The sequence below is a fragment of the Pecten maximus genome, chromosome 7 (assembly GCF_902652985.1).
Source record: "Pecten maximus chromosome 7, xPecMax1.1, whole genome shotgun sequence".
Classification (NCBI taxonomy): Eukaryota; Metazoa; Mollusca; class Bivalvia; order Pectinida; family Pectinidae; genus Pecten; species Pecten maximus.
Genome location: NC_047021.1, coordinates 29,869,351 through 29,888,957, shown reverse-complemented (window position 1 = coordinate 29,888,957; position 19,607 = coordinate 29,869,351). Strand labels below are relative to the sequence as shown.

Below are 19,607 nucleotides of genomic sequence, written 5' to 3'. Positions count from 1 at the left end.
CACCAAATCATTTAGAAATCAAATGCATCTCGGTTCTACCTTTTTTTTTTTTTTTATTAATATTTATCATTTAGAAAAAATAGTTATTTTGGAGGAGGCCTTTGTCTCATATTAGGAAGAAAATTGGATCAGGAATGAAATATTCAAGATTAAGATGTAAATTTGGAAATTTTGCTTGAAGATATGAAATTAACTCAACTGGGAGTATAAGAGGGCCCCCTATTGGCCCCTAAAACAAACCTCTGTCCTAAATTTGGAATTGTTGTAAATAAGTTTACAGAAAATAGTTGACATTTTTTTTTACTTACATATATATATCCTACACAAATCTATTTTATGTGGTAAACAGTTTCGCAACCTACATTGATCAAACATTTTGTAATTACCCTTCAGAACCAAGAGAAAGGTCACACGGTAAAAGGCCTTTTCATCAATTATATCGCATAATGATTTGTATTTATTGGCAATTTTTTTAATTTTCTCTGCCAAAAATTTATTTGAAAACTTAATCCAATGAATTTTACATTTCCACCTTAATATGCTGATATGGCCTATATCAAACTGTTTCAATGAAATCAGGCATGTTTTCAACCCTTGGTGGGTGAATACAGAACCCAATTCTAGTATTTAACAACTTTTGCATATAGAATTTATCAAATGCAGATGAATTATTAGTATATAGTACCTTACAAAATATGCACTAGACAATATCATGTATAGATAGACTGTGGGAAATTCTTTTATCACATTTGTACCTGGCTGTGGGCCAGCAGGGTTTTACAATGAATTCAATATATAACCTTGCCAACAGATAAGTTGAAATGCACTTCATCGTTTTGTTGTTTTGTTTTAGTTAAAATTTCGTGCAGATATACGCCAAGCTGGTGAGAGCCAAGCAAGATATTGGCAGTGCCTACACCACCAATGAAACTTACCCCTTTTAATGATGGGTATCGAACAGTCTTGGGACGATGGATACCATTCCTGTGCTGTTTACGATCTGGAAGGAAGAAAAAAAAACATTTTCATACACCTGTATATTTCTTTGCTTATAGCTGATAACTTGACCAGGTATGAATGGGTGAATCCTCAAAGAAGACGTTCATTGACAGTAATGCATATATTTTTGAATTCCATACATTTTCATGGCTTTCCATCAATTTATACACAACTAAACCTTTTGCCCATTAACCTAATGACCTGAACAATAGCAGCACAATTAAGTTAGTGCTTTGACTAATGCAGATACCAATTAAAGTGCTTTGACTGATGCAGAAACCAATTTAAGAGCTTTGACTGATGCAGATACCAATTAAAATGCTTTGACTAATGCAGATACCGATTGAAATGTGTTCAGTAGTTATATATATAGGGTCCGCCTACTAATAGCTATATATATAAGTCCGAGTTTTAGGACTATTTTTCAATTTTCTGATAAAATCTATCTCCTACTTATAAAATAAACATTCAAAACTATGCTATTATTGACAACTTTCAAACAGTATGCTGCCAAAAACTATCAGGAGCTTCTTTCTCACAGAACTACATAACATTAATTGTAGACATGAAATCATTCGTTGTATAATTATAAATACTGAAGTTGTGGTACTTGCTATAGGATTGAAAGAAAAAATTTACATGTACACAACTGTTGGTTTTTACACGGATATCAAGGGAAAGTCTCTATAATATAATGTCATAAGTAGCTTTAAACCACATAACCAATTAACACTTGATGATTTTTTCATACATGGTATACACACGTAGGTTCTAACAGAATAAATTGCCCTACCTTGGTATCCAACAGTGATCGACTTATTGACTTAAATTACTTCAAATAGCAATAGAAGTGTTTCCTTGCTGTGACCTTGCATTTTTTTCTAATTATAATTAATTAACAAGTATTCTTTTAAAGCTTATTTTGAAGGCTAGCACTGTGCTGTTGTACAATATTGATCTCTTTGAAACTGAAATGCGCAATAACCTTGTCGAAAAATCTAGCTCGGAACATTAAACAGAATCTGATAGAACCTTTAACGAAGGACATGTGATCACGATACATCTAACGGCAACAAGTACATGTAGTAAACAGGTCTGTTGTTGTTATTTTATTATGAAGGTCTGGACAAAAACATCCACATGAATAAATCACTCAATAGGACTTCCCAATGGTACATTATGTTATGAGATTAACAGTATATAATTTTACGTAATATCCATGATCAAATGCTGTTTAAGACAACTGTCTTCATATACTGGTTCACAGTATGTTATTTAGTATTTCATCATGGTCAGCCACATACAATGTATTAGATTAAAGTATTTTTTTTCTTTTCTTTTCAAAAATAATATTTCTAACTGATGGCAGATGTGATGCAGAGTCCTGCAACTTCAAATGTAGTTACAGTATCCATGTCTGGTATAATAAGTATAATAAGCCTATCCTTATAGATATGGTTCTATTGCTGTGCAGTAAAATTACTAACAAATATGATTTCATTGTCCTGATGAAGCTCACTCCTTCAACTGATGCTGAGGTTATGTACATATACATTCTAAATGTAAGTCTCTGGAGATACGCCCACCCCCCAGTTTGGCCCATTCTCGTGCACTAGCCCCCTGGACTCAATACCCTGTAATACATGGTTAAGTATATAGACTGAAATTTTTCTTTCAAGCATTCACTTTGTGATAGACCAGAGAGGCCATTTTGCTCATTTGGAAAGGAATTTCCATTTTGGAAATTCAGGTTAAATATTGGAATAATCACAATTGCGATTCAAGTCATACCCCCCCCCCCCCCCCCCCCCCCCCTTCCAAGAAAACCATGTGACCAGTTAGATCCAAATTTTATATAAGCTATACCTATATATACTCACTCTGATTGTGACTTGTGTGATTCTTGGACTTGGCCATCTTGTGAAGCTGAACTCACTGTAAAGAGAAAAAGAAAATATGAAATAAATAAATTCATATATCTTTGTATATTTCTTGTCATTTTCAGGAAGAAAAAAGAAAAAAAAGAGACAAATACAATGTATTATATATGTTAGAAATGGTCTATTCAATGGCCATTCCCTCTCACATCAATATGTCACCTCAATATTCTTCTTTCTTTTGTTCAGGGTGCAGTGTCCTAGTTTGAATCATAGAAATACAAAAGCCTTGATAGACACCATCAAAAACAGAGAGCAGATAGCAAAGACAAGACAGATACCTGATGTCTACACGGAGAGAGAAAAGTGTTTGGGGAGAAACGAATGTTGTCTGTAGGAAGATGTTGAATAGGTCATAGTATGACAGCTATTTAGTGTTGGAGGTCATAGTATGACAGCTAATTATAATTAGTGTTGGAGGTCATAGTATGACAACTTATCAGTGTTGGTTTCTCCTAACGTATTGATTTGTGATCATGATGACATGTACATATAATCAAAGGACACACCCTCATATCCCACGAGATCTTGTTTTATGATAATACCACACTAATGTGTATGCTATAAAGCTTGCTGCTGACATCCATCTGTATCAGAATAACGATAAAATCATGAAGTCTGATCACAACTGCCTCCAACCCACAGAAATCAAATGGGAACAATTAAACACTTGGTTCATAATTTGGAAATGTCAACTCTCCCAAAAGGACAAATTTGTCAAGAGAAAATTTGTTTCTGGGAATTTTACAAGGAGTGGTTTGTTCATTATCTGGAACAACTGGGAAATATCTGGAACAACTGGGAAATTACAGAGTGAAATTTGTAACTTGGACCACATTACAAATACACCAGAGGCAATGTATCCTCATTATTGTCCTACAATATTGCATCGAGTCAACCCTAACATTTAATAGGTGCTATGCTAACAAGTATACTGAGGTCAATATTCTCTTCAAGACCTGAAACCTGCATTGACCATTGTGATGTGTTAGCCCTGACCCTTAATAGGTGCCAGGATATACATGTGTACCAAGGTCTCTGAGACCAAGATTGACCATTGTGTTGGGTCAACCCTAACCCTGAACAGGTGCTCCCTTAATTAAAAGAATATACAAATGTACCAAGGTCAATCCAAACACTTTACAGGTGGAAGGATATACAAGTGTACCAATGCAATGTCAATCTTCTCTTTGAGACCTATGGCCTGGGTTGACCATTGTGTTGGGTCAACCCTAACCCTTAACATATAATAGTACAGGTCCTTACAAGTATATGTACATACTGAGGTCAGTCTTTCTTCTAGACATGAGACCTGGGTTAACCATTGTGTTGGGTCAACCCTAACCCTTAACAGGTCCTTACAAGTATATGTACATACTGAGGTCAGTCTTTCTTCTAGACATGAGACCTGGGTTAACCATTGTGTTGGGTCAACCCTAACCTTTAACAGGTCCTTACAAGTATTCTGAGGTCAATCTTTCTTCGAGTCACGAGATCTGCCTCCACCATCTTTAGGTGGTAACCCTACAACAGGTGCTATAAGGATATGCAAATGTTAATAGATTGTTTATAATCATAAGGTTGTTCATATGAATGATCAAAACCTTAAACATTGATTTTGTACAAAGTACAATGAAAAATAATATATTTTTTTAACCATTTCATGTACATAATGTTTTTAATTTAATGGTGTATATGTAGGGGGCGTTTCAGATCTGTGCTTATTAAGAAATTATTGTCCTCCCAAAGAGATGATTCGGACCAAATTTGGTTGAAATCTGCTGTGGTATCAAGTAGTAGCAATTAAAGGACAAGTTTACAGCTGGTGCATGTCTGACCAAGCTTGATGAGGACAATACCTAGATCACTGTGACATTAAAATGAATGCAAATGTATTGTTCAGTCAATATGAATACAATACACTGCAGATACTTGATCATACTGGTCCACTTCAACTACCTGTCATCCAAATTTTATTCTTATCAACTGTACACTAGCAACTGGTCACTGTGTGTGCAGTTCAACTTATAAACGTGTTTACCAATCCTAAAGCAGATGTTTGATGCCTATACTAGTGTACAACATTTTAATTAGCCGTCGTCCAAATTGCATTCATACTGACTATACCGAAAGCATCTGGTCACAGTTCCATTCTTCTTAAATATTAGATCATCCTAATGCAGATGTCAGATTCACATCCAGATACGTTAATAGAATGTTGATATGACCTATAACCATTGATAGCTCTCCTCAAAATGGTGATGTCAGCTTACTGAATGACCTGAGGAAGGTCTTCTATACAATGGTGATGTCAGCTTACTGAATGAACTAAGGAAGGTCCTCTATACAATGGTGATGTCAGCTTGTTACTGAATGACCTAATTAAGGAAGGTCTTCTATACAGTGTAGATTTCTTCAACTCTCAAGGTACATGTATTGACTTTTGTGTCACGACCAACTTCCTCTGTTGTTTTCCAACAGACAACTTTGACAGATTTCTTACATACCGGTAAGTACTCAAGAAATTTTGGAAATTTCCAATGCAGATGTCAGATTCACATCCAGATACATTATAGAATGTTGATATGACCTATAACCATTGATAGCTCTCCTCAAATAGTGATGTCAGCTTACTGAATGAACTAAGGAAGGTCTTCTATACAATGGTGATGTCAGCTTGTTACTGAATGACCTAATTAAGGAAGGTCTTCTATACAATGGTGATGTCAGCTTACTGAATGACCTAACTAAGGAAGGTCTTCTATACAGTGTAGATTTCTTCAACTCTCAAGGTACATGTATTGACTTTTGTGTCACGACCAACTTCCTCTGTTATTGTTTTCCAACAGACAACTTTGACAGATTTCTTACATACTTTGACAGATTTCTTGGTAAATACTCAAGACATTTTGGAAATTTCCAATGTAATCCCCCCCCCCCCCCAAATTTGGGCATCAGTACATATACATGTATATCATGTCAGCAACACATTTGTAGAATATTATATTCTCCTAAAGTCCTTAAAAAACTATCCCAAACATCGCCAATTCCCACAGCTTTTTTTCCATTTCTTACGTCAATGCTGCCTTCTAGAATGACAGCAAGCATGCTTTTTTAATTAAAATCAGGAATATAAATCTGCCAATTAATTTTTTTTATCAATACCGCTGTTGTCTGTTCTATAAAAATATCTAAAATAATGTATATTCAGGTGCATGTGCTGTCAAAGAGAGAACATCAGCATCAGGAAATCTTCTTTATAACAACCATACACGGCATGTACAAAGACTCACTGTCATATCAAATCACAGGCAAACATTGTTTTAAATACACTTGCACATGCACATCCCACCAGAGAGCAAATGTTCGAATATTTAATGTCTGCAGGGGGAAAACAAAACTCTCTTTCATTTTGATAATAAACCTGCTTCTCAACAGATAACCTACAGTTATATATATTACCGAGGTCTGATCACAAGATTACAACATTTCTAATTAGGTTTCCAGTACATGTGACATTGTAGTAATTGAAAACAATTAAATATGAAATCACAATTATATATATTCACCAGTACTTTTCTGTTGAAGCCTATATACATTGAAGGGGTATATCTGATTAACTATACATACAATTTCTACAGTAATTTGCTTTAGAATATCAAAGACACTAAGCTAATTAATTGTTTCATGTTCAATTTTACTCTTTCAAACTAATACCATTATTTCTTATAATGCAAATCTTATTAATTCTTTTTAACCAATTGGTTGGTTTGTTTTTTTGTTTTCTTTTTATTAGGGACATAATATCCTTACAATAGCTTGTGTTATCCAAAGATGATTTTTAAAACTGCTACTTTTGAATTTTCAGTCAGTATATACAATACAGGAAAGGGCAATAACTCTCAATAGACCACAAAATAAATATGGCTTAAAAAAAAATAAAAAATTTGCACATTCACACAAGTGTCACAATTTTATCATATGAAACCTAATAGGAGACGAATTACTGTACAGTTTAACCCATTCCAGTACCAGTATACATTTATATCGATGGAAACCAGTCTATTTCAGCTAATGTTATTATTGTGTAGCAACTTTTGGCTCAGAATTCAGACAGGTTGTGGTTGTTTACAGTCTAGAGTGGGTAATGACCTTTAGGGAATTGCTCAATACAACATATGATTCTATTATTGCTAGTCAACACATGGATACCAGACGTCGAAATAAAATGGAAACCCAAGTGATCTGCTGTTCAGCGACTTCTACTTAACTTACAAAGCTCAATAACTGATACACTAACGTCACAAAAGGTATTGATTTTACATCTTCTTCGATATATTACCAAGGATTTTGAAGGTGTAACATCATATGGCTTGCTAATGAGTAAATGAAATCCTACAAAGAAAGTTCAATTAATTTTCTTCAATAGAATATATATATATACCATTCAATATCAGAAGGCCCAAGGACAATATTTGCAAAACAAGAGATCCAAGAGGGATCTTGTCACCCACCAATAAATGATCTTTAGTGGTTCTATGACAGACTGATCTTCTCGTCAAATATGAGTGATATCCATTACTTAGTTCCAAGAAGTCGTTCATATCAATATAGCCAAATTGCTTCTTTTTGGTCCCTCCACTCATTCCCGTGAAGGGTCAGCCCCATCATTTGTAGATTTATGAATCCCCATGGCCACCACCTTGGGATGCATCCAGTCAAATATCCACAACTAATTTTAAGTTCTACAGAAGAAGTCGTTTTAGCAACATAGCCAAATTGCTCCCTTTGGGTCCTCCCTTGGCCCCACCACTTACAGATGCTTCTTGTCAAATAAGGTTTATTTCCAATTAGTAATTAAGAAGTGGTTTTTGTTAAATTGTTGACAACTGGATGGACAGAGGGCGACATATAGAGGCCAAGGTATATAGCATTATAAACACACCTTTGTCATTCGAACCAGGTGAGCTAAAAATTGCACAAGGTTTTTTTTCAAGATTTTTAGATGTTATTTAAACAGTTATACAATGCATCATCCACATTGAGGCCAAAAGTGTTATTGTCAGCCTCAGACAATTCATAATAAATGAGTCACTCAATTTATTATATAATTTTGTCTACACCACAGACCTATCTGTTGTGGCCTAAGATTGATTCTTACCAGATTCCAGCAAACTGTCAATATGCTGACAAATGTCCAATGTATTATTGGTATCCTAATTACATTCACATTACAGACACTTTTTCATTTCCTTGTGGGACCCAAGAGTTCTGCTTCCAGCATGAAATTGAATAATACCCGATTATCAAGTTCATCCTTATTGACTAAGAAAAACGGTCATATTGTTCATGTCAAGTTTTGACTTGTCTTTTCTGTTGGTGTTTTGAGTATTGCTGAAAGTTATGTGGTTATACTGGTAGATGTCATGAAGTAAACATTACAACAGGTTGCATGTGTGTGCAGTAAGTCCAATAGGAATTAGATATACATGTACAGCCATCTTTATTTTCACCTGTGGACATTTGTTGTTGACGTTAGGATTTTTTACAGGCAATTGATCTTTTTTTTCTGCGTTTTGTATCCCTAAATCAATTCCACAGTCATTGGATCATGAATTTTTCTTTATATTTTGAAGATATCCACAATGTGATCTAGCTATGTACCAAGTTTGGTCAATATGGGCTTCTAATTTTTTAGCAACAGCTGTCAATGCAAAACTTTATCAGAATTAAATGTTGGTAATGCTGCCTTCGTCATTGCCACAGAAAAAGTAACCCCATATACATAACTATCGACAAGCACCTGTTACATGTTAGACAGTAATTGTATACATACTACCAAGCATACATATGATGGTTTCACTACAGCATCATGACTTGGAACTTGAAACAATTGTCAATGGTTGGGATATGAAAATGCTGACTTTTACTGAAAAAAATACCAAGTAAAATAAAGGCAACACAATCAAGATATCTTACCACACAGACCCAGTAAACATGACTCAAACTTTCATGATTTTGAAAATTTATCATGTACAATCTAAATTATCTGTCATTGCGAGTTAAATGTTTCCAATTTCTTATTTGTCAGTAAACAACTTCAAAAGCTCTTTATCGTTATTTTCTCCATAGAAATATTTTTCTCCAATAAAACAGTCATGCTATGATGTTTTTTTATATACTACATGAATAATAACATGTCAACTCATTTTTTCTAACACTGGCATGCCACTGGTATTTACAAAACTGGCAACACAATCATTACCGGATTAGATCATTCAAGTAAGATGGGGAATCCTGCAAGTTTTAAGATAGAATCTAAAGCTGCAATATCCAAACATGATTATAGCCGTAGACAACAGCACGCCAGTGATAGGAAAGTGGAGAGTAAAGGGCGGTGCTAATATAAACCGTCTCCAGGAGGCAGTGCGTAGTAGTGACAGGCCGACAGCCGCAGTGATTCCACCAGTCCAGGAGGCCTTATATCACTGGTGTTTCTCAATACCCACTCAGTATAGTATATTAATATGGTCAGCGGTATACAAGTGGACAATCAACATGACTTAACAGTAAAATACTCTTGAATTGTATGGAACAGTGTAGATGGAATAGAATTGGAAATTAAAATTAAAAAAATATTTCTTTAATAACATCTTTTTGCAACAGATAAAACAGAACTGGAACATATAAATTCTGATTTGTTTGTGACATCATCAATTTATTAGTGTACTTGTGAAGATTTCATGTTTGGAAAAGTATTTTGTGGAGAATTACAGACTCTCTAGACATGCATTATAGTGTCAAGTTCAACACTTCCACAGATTTAGGCGAGTTGGTCAGCGCGAGACGATCCAACCGAGACAATGTGTATCTATGGGTAGTCATAGGCATCATCATTGTCATCATCTTTATGGGTTTTATAGGTAAGCAGTCCACTTTGATCCTTTATAGAATTTTATCATTGAAATGGTTTTGCATTGTCAATTATTTTAATATTGTTGATTAAATTGTCTTTTTCAACTGAAAATCTATTTTTGAGGCTATATATTCAGTTTAAACTTTTGAAGCGACAATCAAACAAACATAGACAATACTACACTATACCTGATCTGTGAGACTAATACATAATTGTAAATCTTCAATCTATAGTTCAGATGATTAATAATTTTCATATTGCAGTTTTCATTATTTCCAAGGACAGCTATAAATAACAGCATATATATATATACTGATTTCTAATCCAACATTAAATTGTTTAAAATCATTTGCAGATGACAGAATACATTTTCTTATCGATTGAAAAGTATAGCCAAGTGTTGCTTATATTGTTTTCCTAAATTTACAGGCAATGTGATGGTGATAACTGCCGTAAAAACTACCAAGAAACTGCAAACTGTCTCCAACTACTTCATCATCAACCTCAGCATCTCCGATTTAATCTTTGTCTCTTGTGTTCTGCCGTTTAACATCTACACATTCATCACCGATGGCTGGTATATGGAGGAAACCCTTTGTAAATTTGTCGGATTCATGGGCTATACCCTAACAGGTGAGATCAATTATCAAATATATCCAATAATGTCTCTTTATGATTTCTATTAATTTGATTCAATGCTAAAGATATAAATTTGGGTAACATCAAAGCCTTTTGGAAGGCTTTTGGGGACAGTAATGGACTTTACAATACATTATTCCTAATTGAAATCATCAAATATCTCTACAGCTAACTTCTTAAAAGCTGCAATTGATAATTTCTTTCCCATTTCACCAATTTCCCCCAAATTACAAAGGAGGAAAGCCTAGAATAAGGAATATCTTAATATGAAACTCAAAAATCCTATGGTGTTGTATATATGTAAGATTTAAGATCTTCCCAATTAAATCATTAAACAAAACAACTCCAGATGATAGCTTTATATATATTTTTACCCTGAAAAGAATCTTCACCATTAATACCTTGAAAGAGAAGTATGTACAGAAATTCAGGAAACCTTACAAATTGCCGGTCACTTGAACCATTTGTACAGTAATCATTTTTAGAACATTGACCTTATCTTAGACCCTAGCTGCCGTGTACAGTTCTACTGTCCAATGGCCAAGCCTATATCATTCCAATTATTACCAACACATATCTCACAAAATTGGCAGTATTTCTTGACAGAAACAATTCAATATCTCAAAGAAAGTATAATTGTAGTTGGCTGTATGATGGCATGTACATCTATGATACATGCCCAAGGCGTGTTTTTTAATGTGAGGTGATCGGAGGGATCGAGTTACTCCAGTGGTGACCTCTATTTTCTTAGCTCCATTGAGCATACAGATGAAATAACTTCTTATCATTTTCATTGATAAACCACCATGTTAACATCAAGTCCTTCATTATCAGGACCACTAAACTAGGCTTATATTATCATATTTTGTTTATAAGTGCTAAGTTTTGTGACAGCTGCCACGGACTCCCGACAATGCCCATATGGTAGCAGACACTTCCGTGTGTCATACTGTAGTACATACTGATTATGTTTTATCTGAGATACTTCATAGATATATATTTACCATTGTATGGCACTGCCACTATATAACCCTACCAATTCAGTTGCGAGTTCACCAGCTTATGAACTGCCAACCGAACTTTGAATTTGAAAATTTCAAAAAAAAATCGCACGACAAATAAAAAATCGCAGATGGTAAATATAAGCATTGAACGGCTTTCAGTTGGCATTCATATTGACTATGAATGCCAACTGAAAATATGAATGCCAACTGAAAGCCGTTCAATGCTTAAATATATCCTTGGAAATGTTTAATTAAAAGCATGTAGTACAATGTAATATTCATTCAAGAACTATTTCTAATAATCACTATCACGTTGAATTTGTATTACCAAGCATCTGAAGTATAATTCATAAATGCATTACATTCAAGTTCATTTGAAGGTATGCATCATACTACAGGAAATACTGTACCTCTATAACAATTCAAATCCAAATCCAATCAGTCTCATTAAATCAGTTATTTTTGCTTTCATTGAAAATATCAAGCAAAACAATTTAACATCACTTTGAATTTGTATTCTGCTTTTTCTAAAGAGAATTGTAAACGCAAATTAATTTTGACATTAACAATAAATTGTGTTCGTTGACGTACATCAAACATTCTTTTGTATCACCAGTACATAATAGACAATATTGTTGCGACAATAATGACCAAATATTAAAGATATTGACCTTAAACTCGTACCATATTGATGACCACAGGGTAGTTATATAATCCGAGGGCAATTAACATGATAAATTGATTAATCTGGTCTTTTCTACAAAACGACGTTACGTGGTATATTTCTCAAAATACTTTCTGAATCCAATCAGTCTCATTAAATCAGTTTATTTTTGCTTTCATAGAAAATATCAAGCAAATAGTTTATACATCATTTTGGATTTCCTTGATTATAAAACATATTACGCTGAAGTTCGTCTCTGACACGTACACCACATCTGTTAATGTTAATTAATTTTTGGTTGAAAAAATAAAAATAAAAATCAACAATGTCATGAACTGAGTTTACTGTTGATTACTGAATGACTATCAGTATGTTGTGAAAATAATCTCACTCAATTAGCCATTTATCACAAGCTGAATATAAATCTGTACATGTAGTTATTTTTTACTGTTTAAATTAAATCTAGGATACAGTGTACCACTATATAACAGCAGGTAAATACAATTGTTCTCCCCAAGTATAATGGTTGTCAAATTCCAAAATATCAAATCCAATCAGTCTCATTAAATCAGTTATTTTTGCTTTCATAGAAAATATCAAGCAAAGCAATTTAACATCACTTTGGATTTGTATTCAGACTGAGGCTGCTTTTTCCAAGATAATTATAACACAAATTAAATTTCGCATTAACAATACATTGTGCTCACTTCAACTTTCAAGTCAAAGTTATACATTCTTTTGTTTTACATAATTTAAAGTATTGTCTAGACAATAATGAACAAAGATACTGACCTTAGATTTAATACCATCTTGACCACAGGGGAGCTGGTACAATTTGAGGGCAATATGATAAATTTATCTGGTCTACAATTGTGCTATTTCTCAAAAAAATCTTCCTGAATCCAAGCATATATGCAAAAACTTGAACATTTCCGAACTCAGATTTTGAAATCCAATCAGTCTCATTAAATCAGTTTATTTTTGCTTTCATAGAAAATATCAAGCAAATAGAAATACATCATTTTAGATTTCAATGATAATAAAAACATATTACGCTGAAGTTCGTCTCTGACATGTACACCACATCTGTTAATGTTGATTAATATTTGGTTGAAATTAAAAAAAAAAAAAAATCAACAATGTCATGAACTGAGTTTACTGCTGATTACTGAATGACTATCAGTATGTTGTGGAAACATCTCACTCAATTAGCCATTAATCTCAAGTTGACTATATATAAAGTCTGTGATTATTTTTTACTGTTTAAATCTAGGATACAGTGTACATGTACCACTATAGAACAGCAGGTAAATACAATAGTTCTCCCAAGTATAATGGTTGTCAAATTCCAAAATATCAAATCCAATCAGTCTCATTAAATCAGTTATTTTTGCTTTCATTGAAAATATCAAGCAAAGCAATTTAACATCACTTTGGATTTGTTTTCAGACTGAGGCTGCTTTTTCCAAGATAATTATAACACAAATTAAATTTCGCATTAATATATAACAATACATTGTGCTCACTTCAACTTTCAAGTCAAAGTTATACATTCTTTTGTTTTCCATAATTTAAAGTATTGTCTAGACAATAATGAACAAAGATACTGACCTTAGATTTAATACCATCTTGACCACAGCGGAGCTGGTACAATTTGAGGGCAACACAATAAATTAATCTGGCCTACTGTTCTACAATTGTGCTATTTCTCAAAAAAATCTTCCTGAATCCAAGCATATAATTATGCAAAAACTTGAACATTTCCGAATTCAGATTTTGAAATCCAATCAGTCTCATTAAATCAGTTTATTTTTGCTTTCATAGAAAATATCAAGCAAATAGTTTATACATCATTTTGGATTTCAATGATAATAAAAACATATTATGCTGAAGTTCATCTCTGACATGTACACCACATCTGTTGATGTTAATTAATTTTTGGTAAAAAAAAAATCAAAAAAAATCAACAATATCATAAATCTGAGTTTTACTGCTGATTACTGAATGACTATCAGTATGTTGTGGAAACATCTCACTCAATTAGCCATTAATCTCAAGCTGACTATATATATAAAGTCTGTGGTTATTTTTTACTGTTTAAATCTAGGATACAGTGTACCACTATATAACAGCAGGTAAATACAATTGTTCTCCCCAAGTATAATGGTTGTCAAATTCCAAAATATCAAATCCAATCAGTCTCATTAAATCAGTTTATTTTTTGCTTTCATAGAATATTTCAAGCAAAAACATTTATACATCATTTTGGATTTCACAGTTTAGTGTAATTGTGTTTTTCCCTCAATAATGCAAAGAAATTTAGGATTATGTTCTATATTGTATTTCCTATCAAACATACTAATCAATAACCTGGTTTACTACCATTTGTAGTGTCTATATATATTACATTATATTTAGTATAAACACAGTCTTGTTCCACTTGCACTGGGCCCTTTATTTTAGCAGCCATTCTGGGCTTTGTCAGGCACCTGCAGAAGCCCTTGATAGCAGAAAGGCCAAACTGAAGAAGCTTTATGAATTTGTTGCATATAAATCAGTTTATTTTCATTTGAAGTATCAAGCAGTTGATATATCATTTTGGATTTCAAATATTTAAGTGCCATGTAAATCTCCAAATATTATTAGATTTCTCCCACTATCATTTTTGTTGATTTATTATGAAATAAACCATTTTACAGCCCACCATAAAAGGATGTACAACTCTGTATAATACCTCCCACTATTGGGTATAATCATTATTACATTTCTCCGCTACAGTCATTTCTAATCATCATTTTTTTTTGTTGAACGTTACGAAATACATGTACACCATTTTACAACCCATCATGCATATGCATGAAAGAACTTTAATTCCTAACATTAATTTCCCACGACTGGGTAAATGTTATTAGATTCCAGCTCCCACACAATCACATTGAATGATCAGCTTTGTCAAGATAACTTTATTTCATTTATAGAATTTATAACATTCCACAAAAAAATTATGTTACTGGTATCTTCTGCATAGGGTTATTTTACAGTGGAAATCAATAATACATACCATATATGTAACACGCTTTGTCAAATTTATGATGTATAGCTATTACAGTATAGAAATAAATTTGTATGTGAACAAATTTTCAAGTATGGTAGCAAATTAAATCCAACCTGTTTCAATGAATCATTTTTGCCTTCGTAGAAAACATTAAGTAAATTATGTTGAGGAACATTTTCGATTTTGAAGATTAAGTTCTGCCTGTGAACACGACTGGCAACTAAATTTAATATTCCTATTAAATAGTGCAGAGCTTCAATATCACAGCAAATTCAAAACTGATGAATTTTATAATGGAAATTGTCCAATAGTGGGAAACATACTAAGAGCTATGAGTTTATCCCCTCTTAGGGTTTTTTATCGTTGATTTTGAGAAAATAATTCTCAAACTTTACATTGATACATGCATGTAGGTACAGCGTATATCAAGGCATGAAATCTAATCAGTCTCATTAAATCAGTTATTTTTGCTTCCATAGAAAATATCAAGCAAAGGGTTTATACATCATTTTAGATCATGCCTTGAAGATCATATAGGGCTGTACCTGTACAGATTATGTCTCTGCATGAATCCGTACAGAACTGTCTCTGTTCTGTAAATCAGCTGGGTGTTTCCTCTCACCAACATACTTGTCAAGTTCTAGTGATTCTCTGACTTGGAAGATAATCTTCTTCTAATTAGGGTAAAGGCAAAGCAATACATACACAGATCATGTTTGTTTCGCATAAATTAATGACGTAGATACTTGCCCGAGTTCAAGGCTCTTATTGCACTATTTGTCAATCCACTGGCTTTTGAAATTAAATGCAACAAATGAAAGAAAACAAAATGGAATTGCTATACTTGGATTCTTAAACATAGCATCTTGTAGCATTTGAGAATTAAAGTGTTTTTTTTTCTAAACTCAGTTTCTGCCATTTTAAGTCCTAAATCCAGTTTCAAAACATTATTCTTTATCTTTGCAAATCAAAATAGGTTTCCTTCCAACCAAGAGGAAACTATGTAGAATTCTAAACCGATTCTGTATAAGCCTATTCAGAAATAAGAGTAGTTATCAATAACCCCCAGCAATTCCTGAGTTTGAAATAAAAATCTTCTACACCAAAGATTTCCTATTAACAGGCACGTAAACTCCTAGTTTCTGCCATTTTTGATTCTAAATTAATCCAGTTTCAGAATATTAATTTGTACATTTGCAAGTTGAAAATAGGTTTCCTTCCAACCAAGAAGATAATATATAGGATCCTAAACCGATACTGTATTTATACTTCGGAACCATTTATAAAATTATAAGCCTACGAGTTATCAATACCGCCCCCCACAATTTCTGAGTTTGAAAAAAAAAAAAATATATTCACGCCAAAGATTTCCTCTTACTGATCATGATCACATGTACATCATGGAAAGTCATTTATAAATGTTCTTTTAAAATCATCAAAATCCCTTAAAAATCTACAGATCTTATATATATATATATATATTTATATCTATCAGGATTGATTCAGAAGTCAGATTGATTTTCCTCACTGTCTAAGCAATTTCCGTAAATCATGCACTCTGTCATGACCTTGATCATGAGTGACCTCTGTAAATGGCAAATGGCCATGCTCCAATACACGTAGACCAAAATCTTCTGTTTTCTAGGACAGACTATCATTTACAACATACATTATACAAATAGTTCTTAGATGTGCCTCATTCATCAATCAAAGTTGAATATTTATATATGGAACACTTTGAAAAAAAAATTATCTTGGTTCTGTCAGTTTTTGAATGGAACTCCTCCTCAAGATAAACAGCTTAGATGTTAACTCACCGATCCCATTCATCATATATCTTCCTGGTAATTCCACACCACCATCTTATATTACACCTATAGGGGCCAGATGCAATTATTGTCATACATCATACAAATTCCAATTCATAAAGAGGATTTTTTGAATACAGGCAAACTCTAACAGGATAAAACTTTTGATATTTTTTTTTCATCATTGCTACATATATTGGGAGAACTTTTATGTGGACATGACACTATGAAATCTGAATGTAAAAACTTATATATATAAGTAATAAAATTCCTGTGATATGCAACTGACAACAGGCCGCTAGTCCTGGTGTGTAGACGACATAAAACTATTGAACAATAGTTCACAAGGTCTTTAAATGTCAGGACAACAACCCAACACGAGATATCCAGGTATTTGCTTCAGTTGTTTATTTCTTAGTGTAGATGGTCCTAGGGGAATGAATTTGAACACCCCCCCCCCCCCCCTAATAATTAGGATATTTTATTGATCAATGATTGTAATATTGTTGTTGTTTCAGGCACAACCATAATAACTGTGGTACTGATAGCCTATAATAGGTATAAGCTAGTGACGGATATGATGGGATACCGAAGACTCTACAGCAAAACCAATATAGCGGCAATGATTACGCTGTCATGGATACTGCCCGTCATATTCCTGCTTCCGGCAATAACTGAACTGTGGGGGAAATTTGGTTATGTTCCTATGATGGTCACATGTAACCTGCTCCTGGATCACAACAGTCAGATGTTTAAAATCTTTTTGCTGATCGTAAGGGCAGGGATTCCTTGTGTTCTAATTGTGTATTTCTACATCAAGATATACCTGACGACGTACAACAGTTCAAGGAGGATTCTGGCCAACATGAGACTGCTCACACCAACCGACACTAACAATCTGTCACGGGAGATGCACCTGACAAAAATGATGGTGGTGATATTTTTGGTGTTTGCTATTTCGTATTTTCCTTGCACTATAACTGGTTTGATAGACTGGAATCATGTCATGTCCAAGACCTTCCACATGTTCTGTGCTACCACAGTATATATCGGCAGTGCGTTAAACCCTGTGTTGTATGGACTGCTAAACCAACAGTTCAGAAATGCCTACATCAAATTATTGTGCAGAAACAGAAAACATACCCCTAGGGCAGTAAAGTACTGACCAGCAGTTCAGAAACTGGACAAACTATAACCCCAGTCCAGTAAATCAATGCACTGACCATCAGTTCAGAAACTGGATTACCTATCCCTAGTCCAGTAAAGCACTGACCAGCAGTTCAGAAACTGGAAAACAAACTTGACATTACAAAAACTTGATATATAATAATCGTATGCATTCTGTAATGTCTGGTTATAAGCCCAACTATATCTATTGCCCGGTCAGTAGAAACTTTGCCAATGGATGATATTCAATTATTGTGAATGTAAGCCATTCTAAGCGAAGCTCGACATTAAAACTCCAGTAAAATTTCAAATTTTGTTTTTTTCTTGTTTTTTTGTCAACTTTTTTTGTCTGTTGCAATTTATTATATAATAACATCATCACTTGAATGATTTACCATTAATCAATGATCCGACTTTCATTAGGGTACCCTATCAAGGTCTCCACCTCAGTACAGAGGATCGAGATTGGTGGATCATAATGGCTATTATAATTAGTCACTGACTATATTTGGGTGAAATGATCATGATGTAAAATTACTGGCGGTCTTGAGGTTAACATTGTGATATATGTATCATTCATAAGTTTGATGTTAGATTATGATAATATATTGTGATTTCGTTAATCGTTACCATGGATGCAGCATGTTACCATATCACTGTTACACTGTTGAAAATTTATGCTTTCATGTAATAGGCTTATTTTGAACTAATAAAAGTGTTATCTTGAAATACAGGACTTATTTTCATTACATGAACTACATACTTTATCAATACACCTAAACTCAATGTGTGCCGATACATGCATATAATATTTCCACACCTCACAAGATTCATTTGGTTCGGTTTTCTATTGTACATGTTAACGTCAAATCAACAGCTACAGATAGCCTTCCCTGTGTGCATGTAAGAGTGTATGTGTGTTTTGGGAGTCTACGGTATATTCGTATTTGTCTCCTTGTGATAGCGAAAAACTGCATTGACTTGATACTGCTACCTCAAGCTTTCTGAAGCATACTGCCAAAGACATCTAGCAGGATACCCCTCCCGGTCACATACTTACAATAGGCGAAACATGCATATATTACATGACTATTTTTTGAAAGGACAAGAATCCTTTTCCACAGCCAGGACAATATCATACAGATATTTAATGTGCAGATGACAAAACTTGAGTTGAACACAGAACTTTTCCACTTTCCTCCTCCTAATAATCCACTTTCCTCCTCCTAATAATATCTATTCTATTTGTTTTTTCTGATCAATTTGAAAATGAACAGGCACATATATAAAGATGGTGAAATATCCCTCGGGAACAACAACAAATTTCAAATGTCAAAATATAGGAAAGATGGCTGTCTAATGGCCATTTTGTTACATCTCAAATTGGACAGGTTTATCTCTAAGATCTAGAAGGAAAC

General features: G+C 33.6%; 1 protein-coding gene and 5 non-coding genes across 6 annotated transcripts; 1 reads left to right on the top strand and 5 right to left on the bottom strand.

Moving 5' to 3' along the window:
- The first annotated feature begins 9,119 nt into the window (after positions 1-9,119).
- On the top strand, positions 9,120-18,918 carry LOC117330523 (G-protein coupled receptor moody-like). The gene is made up of 3 exons (XM_033888893.1): positions 9,120-9,859; positions 10,282-10,485; positions 17,541-18,918. Exons 1-3 carry the CDS (start codon positions 9,724-9,726, stop codon positions 18,185-18,187), a joined length of 987 nt encoding a protein of 328 aa, XP_033744784.1. The 5' UTR covers positions 9,120-9,723; the 3' UTR covers positions 18,188-18,918.
- LOC117331958 lies at positions 11,931-12,004 on the bottom strand. The gene has a single exon (XR_004533707.1). It is a non-coding gene; the product is annotated as a small nucleolar RNA SNORD57 (small nucleolar RNA).
- On the bottom strand, positions 12,301-12,375 carry LOC117331962. Its single transcript, XR_004533711.1, has one exon. It is a non-coding gene; the product is annotated as a small nucleolar RNA SNORD57 (small nucleolar RNA).
- LOC117331960 lies at positions 13,523-13,596 on the bottom strand. The gene has a single exon (XR_004533709.1). It is a non-coding gene; the product is annotated as a small nucleolar RNA SNORD57 (small nucleolar RNA).
- On the bottom strand, positions 13,944-14,018 carry LOC117331961. Its single transcript, XR_004533710.1, has one exon. It is a non-coding gene; the product is annotated as a small nucleolar RNA SNORD57 (small nucleolar RNA).
- On the bottom strand, positions 15,655-15,728 carry LOC117331959. Its single transcript, XR_004533708.1, has one exon. It is a non-coding gene; the product is annotated as a small nucleolar RNA SNORD57 (small nucleolar RNA).
- Positions 18,919-19,607: the final 689 nt, after the last annotated feature.